This window comes from Numida meleagris, chromosome 6, assembly GCF_002078875.1.
Source record: "Numida meleagris isolate 19003 breed g44 Domestic line chromosome 6, NumMel1.0, whole genome shotgun sequence".
NCBI classification, from domain to species: Eukaryota; Metazoa; Chordata; class Aves; order Galliformes; family Numididae; genus Numida; species Numida meleagris.
The window spans coordinates 2,516,904-2,524,547 of record NC_034414.1 but is presented as its reverse complement, the minus strand read 5'-3'; the positions used below and the strand labels follow the sequence as shown (position 1 = coordinate 2,524,547).

Sequence of the window (7,644 nt, the reverse complement as noted above, 5' to 3'; positions counted from 1 at the left end):
AAATTAATGAAAGTTCAGTATTCATATGGCAAGACGCCAATGCTTTTATAGAGAAGAATAATTGTGCTACAACTTGTTAAATATTCTGGGCCTGATTTTTTTTTTTTTCTCAGCATGAAGGATTCAGATTGACTTTTATCATTTTACAATAGTTTTTCTAGAATAATACATCTTGCTCAATTATATTTTCCTGTCTTGTAACCTCATTTAATGCCTTGCGATGTCCCATCTTTGGGGATTTTTTAGATGGTGGAGTCAAACTGCAGTGTTGTTACCTTCCAAATGCTGAAATGAAGATGCTGGAAAACTGTTGTCTGATTCAACAAATATCTCCAAAATCCTTGGGAACCTAAAAATGTTGTAGAAAGTCGTTTCTGTTGTGCTTATTCTGATTTTAAATGTATTTCACCTGGTTGGGGTTTTTTTTACTTCTCATGTTTGGGATTTCCTGTTGTGTCTGTGTTTTGCTCTGTTGCCATAAGCTGTTGTTTCAGATCACTCGTTTTTCTTTTGACTTAAGAAATTCCAACTACTTGGTGCAGGGTGACTGTAGTCCATTCTCTGCACAGGGACTCCCTCTCATCTCTGCCATCTCTTGGTCTCTCTCACACCAATTACAGAGCTCAACTTTCAGCTAGAGGCTCCTTATGTCAGTATTGTTTTTCCCTGGTGACCAGTTCCTGGCTCACTCACCCTTTTTTGGCACTTGATAGATGCAGGTATGCTCTGCGACACAGGCTCACTCTCACGGAATCTCAACACCGCTCCAAGCTTGTAGCTATTTGCAAGCTGAATGGAAGTCGGGAGATGAGGGATGACTGCAGGCTCCATTTCGATGATCAGTGTTCATGCTTTCCTAGACTACTCTTTAGCTTACATTAAGTTCTCCAATGTTTTTTGAAGAGAATCATGTGTTTTCCAACATGCAGGTGTAAAAGATGGACAGAAAGGTCTCCTGCCACTTGCACAACAGTGTTGGGGGAACCCCATTAATCTCAGTTCCCAACCCAGGAGGCTCAGGTGTGGTTTCACCAACACAGATCTCCCAAGGGAAGATGCTGCTCGCTGACCTTACCCTTCTGCCTGAGATGAGGCTGAACTCATTGAAGGTGTGTCGTACCGCATCCCATGCTGAGCAGCTCTGGGCATTGGCAGTGAGCAGCTCATGTCCATTCCCGATGCTTGGGAGATTGCTTCCAGGACTGTTGGAGAGCAGGTTGCTCGGCAGCACGTAGGTACTGATTGACTAGTGATTTACCAATGATGTAATCCTAAGATGTGTGGAGTGTGGTGTTTTCCAGAGTGTTCTAGTATCCATATTATTCTGTATCCATAGTGCTGTAGTTAACAACATATCCCATATATGGAAATAACTTGGGCAACGATATTGTTAGCGTGCGCGTTGCGTAGGACCTTGTATCCCTGGAAGCATGTATGCTATGTAAGATGGTGTGTTGCTACAATAAAGTGGACGCTACTCGTATTGAGTTGTCTAGTGTTCCCCACGCGAGTACCAGTAGAGCAACCCTTTTGGGGAAACTTGGGGCGTTCTACAACACAGGACACCACCAAATCTCTTCTCCTTACCCTGCAGCAAGATGTGGTATGTCAGCTCTCCTTTATCAGCCTCACCATGCTGTTGTGTCATCAGAGAGCTGTGGGAACAAGGTCCATGTGAGAAAGTCACATCAGCATTGAGGACTGAAAAGAAACTACATTGCCAGCTCTCAACTCCCTTGGCATTCTTGAGAAGATGACATGCAGCCAAAGCTCAGCCCACCCCACAGCATCCCCATGGGCACACACACAGCTCTGGAGCAGCCGTGGACACCCAGGAGCCAAGACTGCATGGTGTTCAGAGTCCTGGGGACCCACAGTCCTCCTCAGACATGGCCAAAAGAGAAACTGCTATGACCACGGGCACAGGCTCCCCTTACCTGGTGGAATGCAACACCAACTGATGGCCAGAAACATGCTCTGGGGGATGAGGGCCTGAACTCTCTCCAAGGCTTCAAGGAAGCTACTGAGGCTCTGCAAGAGAACAAGAGAGGAAGAAAGGCCTGAAGCCTCTTCTAGCCATTTGGGAGCAGAAAGATAAACCATTCCCAATAGTTTTCTCCGTGGAAAGAGCCCCTGCACAAAGGCTCTTGTTTGTCCTCCCCTCCCAGCAGCATGAAGAGTCTCTACACTTAAACGGAGCCTTGTTTGGCACCATTTCCAGGCCTTTCCCACCTAGCAGCCCTCTTCTCCCCCATCAACTGGACATAGCCCTGGGTGTTAACAGAGAGATCCTCAAGTAGGTAAAGCCACACAGAGGTGGTGTGAAGCCTCTGTTCCCAGGACATGAGCCCCAGTGACTCTTGGCTCCCTCCTGGCCACATCTGGGTCACTTTTTCCTTGCCTGAAGAGCTCTGAAGACCACCCTTGGCCTCCCTATTTCTTCTTTCTCTAAGGGATCCCCACCTCCTCCCTGCATCCCACAGACCCCTCGTGGTACAGGCAACATGTCCACGCCAAACCCTGCAAGACACTTCACCTTGATCACCCTGGAGGTGTGCAGTTTGGGTGCCACAGTATAGAAAGGGCATAAAAACTATCTAAGAGTGTCCAAAGGAGGGTTGCAAATGTGGTGAATGATCTAGAGGGAAAACCATGTGAGGAGCGGCTGAAGTCCCTTGTTTTTTTCAACCCAGAAAAGAGGAGGATGAGGGGAGACCTTATGCCTCTGGAACCCCACACGTGTAGAATTAGCTCAAATGAAACTTCTTGCAGGGCTGTGAGCATGGTGCAGGAAATGTTTTTATGCCTAAGTCAGGCAGACTCTCATTCTTCATCTGTCTGCTCTTGTTCCTACCAGTTAAATCAATTGATTCACTAAGAGTTGGCCATCTTTTACCATCCCTCTTAGACTATATCTTTGGAAATACCTGTAGAGAACTGCAAAATTTGTTGTTCCAACAGCTCTTAGACCTGGGGATGTGGCCAACCATATCCTGTAGTTCATCAAGAAGAATATTGGCAGGTGGGTGAGGGAAGGGATGGTCCTTCTCTGCACTGCACTGGTGCAGCCTCATCTCCAGTGCAGTGTGCAATTTCGGGCACCGCAGTACAAAAAGGACATAAGAACTACTTAAGAGTGTCCAAAGGAGTGTTGCAAGTATTGTGAATAGTCTAGAGGGAATATCCACGTGAGGCGCAGATGAAGTCCCTTGGTATTTTCATCTCAGAAAAGAGGAAGTTAAGGGGAGACCTTATCATGGCCTACAGCTTCCTCAAGGGAGGAGCAGAGGGGAAAGCACAGTTCTCTCTCTCATGGGAGCAATAGAACCAAAGGAAACGCCACAGCGCTGCATCAGGGCAAGTTCAGGTTGTATATTAGGACAAAGTTCTTCACTGAAAGGGAGACTGGGCACTGGAACAGGCTCCCCAGAGAAGTGGTCATGCCACTGAGCTTGTGAATATTAGCACAAAAGACAAGTGTACTTGGTAATTCCACACATGCCATTTACTTGTTGCTAGTCACCATGAAATTTGCTGTTTGGAATCATAATATCAAGGTCCTTTCCCTCAGCTTGTCTTTTTAGATCAGATATTATCAACATTAATAACCAGTAAGCTGCTGGTGAAGTTTTCCAGTGTTGTTTGTTGGTGTTGGTATTTCACTTATTTTTTTCCTTATGTAAAAATATTAATTATAAACAATGCATTCCAGTGTGCTTAGTAACAATAACGGGGGTTCACCTGTACAGATGTAGACATCTGCAGTGGTCACCGCAAACGTGAACATCTAACTGCCTCTTCCTAAACTTAACCTTCTTTGTCTAATACAGATGTCTACACAAGTTTTTAACTGGGACTTCCTCTTCAGTCAACAGAAAAACCTAGAGAAGGAACAAAGAAGCATTTCTGGGGCTTGTTCATCCCCACTGAAGTGAGTGGGAGTCTAAAACCAGCTAGATGATTGTGACCCAGAAGCGTAAATGTTTGGTCTTCGTTATGAAGGGAAATAAGAGCAACCACTATAAGGTATGTATCTATGTTATGAAAGTGTAAAGTCAAACAGGGGAGTCCTGTCCACTTAAACTGTAACGGGACTGTGAGAAAATGACTGCATGTCATTGGGCATTGTTGTACTGTGCCACAAGCAGATTGTGGCTCCAGCCTTTATCACAGTGCAGTCTGGGGGACATCACTGAAAATACTGAGCAAATATGGATAGCTGGTGACATACCGGACAACATAGTTCCATGAATAAGTTAAAGGCCTTGAACAACATAGACACAAATAAGCAACCTACTCTTGGACATCTGTTGATGAGGCAAACCCAAGGCCAGAAACTAACTCACAGGTCAGATCTGGTGATTGCCAGGCATGTTCAGAAGCCGTGGCTAAGTCAAGCTAGAAACTCAGCCCACATATTGAGGTCTGGATCAAGAGACTCTGTAGGCCATGCAGAGACCAGTGCTCCTAGGACATGGGTCAGGAGGAAAATAAGAGACCAGTGCTGGGCTTAAAGTTCCCGTGACTGCCAGATGTGTATCCCAGGTGAGGCTGATCAGGGCGGTGGAGGTTTGGTAGAGCACTGGGGGCCCTGACATAGACCTTTTCAATGCTGTTTTGGATACCTCATGCAACTTGGCTCGATATGAAGTGTTAATCACGAGGGCACATCATCACCAGAGGGGTTCCTTGTGTTCCTCACATTGTGCAGAAGAGTGGATAGCAGGAAGAAAGACTGAGGAACCAAGAATGAGCAGCCAGTGGGAAATCTCCCATGCTTCAGGGTCTGAGCAGGAACTAGGCAGAAATATCTGAAATAAATGTTTCTGTGCATATTTGGGCATACTGAGTGTTCTCTGCACCAGCCAATGTGCCACTATATCATGTGGAACAGGAGGAATGAGACCACTGCTCAGCAGTTCCCATAGTTTGCTAGTGACACGGGCAGATAACACGGGCTGGATTCTTCTCTCTGGATGAGAAGGGATCACTTCAGTGCCTGACAGACCTCCTCCATCACACTGTATTTTTTGTTATGTCTGTGAAGCCCTTCAAGTGCATAAAACATCATTTTTCCACAAAAAGTACACACACAACCAAATTGTCAATGGTTTACGGGCGTTAAACAACATTTTAGTTTCTCCTGAAAAGGAAACATGAACTCTTTTTACCATGGTTTGTTTCTGTTTTCAATAGGAATGACAACTCTGCAAAATACAAGTGAAGAACTCCAGCTGAGTTGCTTTGGGACATTTGTTCAACAGTTTTAATGCAAAAAAAACAGCCAAACAAACACATAATAATCTGTTTATAATGGGTAGGGACTGAAAGGACTTAAAAGTTGCATTTTCCCGTTTGTTTCTTTCCTCCTTTGTGTTTGATGATGTCAAGGAATACGTGAATGTTCAAACTCCCAAAAAATACAATTTTGTATCCACCAAATCCAGCTGTGTATGAATGTATCCTGACATTGCTGAGTATCAGGTTGTGCACCCTGTAGATCAATTCAGATAAACCATCAGCACTGGATAAAATTCTCTCCTACACCTTTCTGACCACAGTGGTGAAACTGAAGAGCATCTCCTTTTAATCTGTAGACAGTTCCAGTAATTCTGGGTACTGCTTCTATGGAATACACTTGATTTGCAAATCTCCATGGAAAGGAAAAGGACAAACCGAAATCTCAGCTGAGAATTTGTGACAACATGGATGCTTAGATTGCGGATTTTGTCATTTAATTTTTTTCTTAATTTGCCAAGAAACGGTGCATGGTTAAGATGAGACCTTACAGGATTTTCCATGTAGATAATGCTAGTCCAAAGTCATCTCTTCTGGGAGCTGAACTTCATCTGATATTGCTGTACCACTGAAAAAAAAACCAAAAACATGGGAGCAATAAAAACAAGTCAAGCAGGATTCAACACTGGAAACTAACACTGCAGGCGTGCATGTGAATTTATGAGTCCCTGCCCTTGAATTAAAGAATTACAATATTTTCCTTGAAGATCCCACCAAAAACATGGAGATATGTTAAGGAACCAAACACTAGAAGGGGACAACTTTCATCTTCTCCTCTAGGAAGATAGTAATGTGTTACAAAGATGAAGAAGTACAATCATCATCATCATTGTCATCATCACCATTATCAACACAAACAAATAAAGATTAGAAGATTCTCTTTGTTTCTCCTACTGTTAGTCCTACCATCCATTCTCTATTTTTTCTGTTACATTTGATTCATAAGTCTTCATAATTAGTACCAAACTGGCATCTCCTTTTCTTTCCAAATCTTCTAGGGAACTGGTCATTATCCTGACAAGCAAGCTGATGCACAGCATTTTTTCCTCTCCATCAACCTTCTTAGTGCATTTTTCACCTCCTTGTTCCGGAGGCTGTAGATCAGGGGATTCAGCATAGGAATGACTAGAGTGTAAAATACTGCAGAAATTTTCTCCTGTTCCAGTGAGTATCTTGAACTGGGCTGCACGTGGCTCAAACTCACGGGCCCATAGAAGAGTGTTACGGCCATCAGATGGGAGGCGCAGGTGGAGAAGGCTTTGTACCTGCTTGCAGAGCCCATGCTCAGAACAGAGGAGAGGATGTAGAGGTAGGAGATGATGACGAACAGAAGCGTTGACATAGCTATGATCCCTGAGAGCGTTACAAGCACCAGCTCATTGAGATGGTTGTCAGAGCAAGCGAGTTGCAGCAGTGGGTTTGTATCACAGAAAAAGTGGTTGATAGTATTAGGGCCACAGAAGGACAATGTCAGTAAGCCACAAGTATGTACCAATGAGTTACAGAGTCCCCCTAAATATGAGCCAGCCACCAGGCAAACACAGACTCTTCTGGCCATAAGAGTGGTATAAAGCAGAGGGCTGCATATAGCGACATAGCGGTCGTAAGCCATCGCAGCCAGCAGAAATCCTTCTATGGTCACAAACACAACAAATGAAAAATGCTGGGCAAGACATGCTGAGTAAGAAATAGTCTTATTCTCCACCAAGAAGTTTACCAGCATCCTTGGAATAAAAACTGAAGAATAGCAGAGATCCACGATGGACAAGTTAATGAGGAAGAAATACATGGGTGTTTGCAGCTGGAGGTCAATCACGATCAAGCTGATCATGCTGAGGTTGCCCACCAGGGTGATGACATAGATTAGCAGAATCATCACGAAGAGAGGGGGCTGTAGTTCCGGGCGATCCGTCAGTCCCAAGAGGATGAAGTAGGTGACTGTGGTGTGATTGAGTACTGTCATCCTCATCTCTGTAACAGTTTACCTGCTGAGATGAGTTATTTGATGATCATATAGCTAAGAGAGGAAGAAATGCCGTTCATGAGTAGTCCTACCATCAAGTACCACAGGGGCTGAGACTGTACCTGGATCTTGCTTCCCTTTTGCCAAGCTGTGATTCCTTAGATCATCCTCAAAAATGCCGATTATATTTTCACCAATCAGACCATCCTCAAGGAGGATAATAATAGTGAGATGCCCAGTGATCCTTCTTTGGGGGACAGCAGTGTACATCTGCAACAACACAGCTAAAAATTAATATTTCTTGGTGATGCTAAGTTTGATGTGCAGGTGTCAGCAGTGGCTTTGGAAACACATATGCTAAATGCTGAATGAGTTCTGCAACT

The 7,644-nt window shown here is 44.4% G+C and overlaps 1 protein-coding gene across 1 annotated transcript; it reads right to left on the bottom strand.

Annotated features, from left to right (window-relative positions):
- LOC110401427 (olfactory receptor-like protein COR8) lies at nt 5,387–7,267 on the bottom strand. Its single transcript, XM_021402548.1, has 2 exons — nt 6,366–7,267; nt 5,387–5,420 (listed from the first exon to the last, which is right to left on the bottom strand). The coding sequence occupies exons 1-2, from the start codon at nt 7,265–7,267 to the stop codon at nt 5,387–5,389; spliced, it is 936 nt and encodes a 311-aa protein (XP_021258223.1).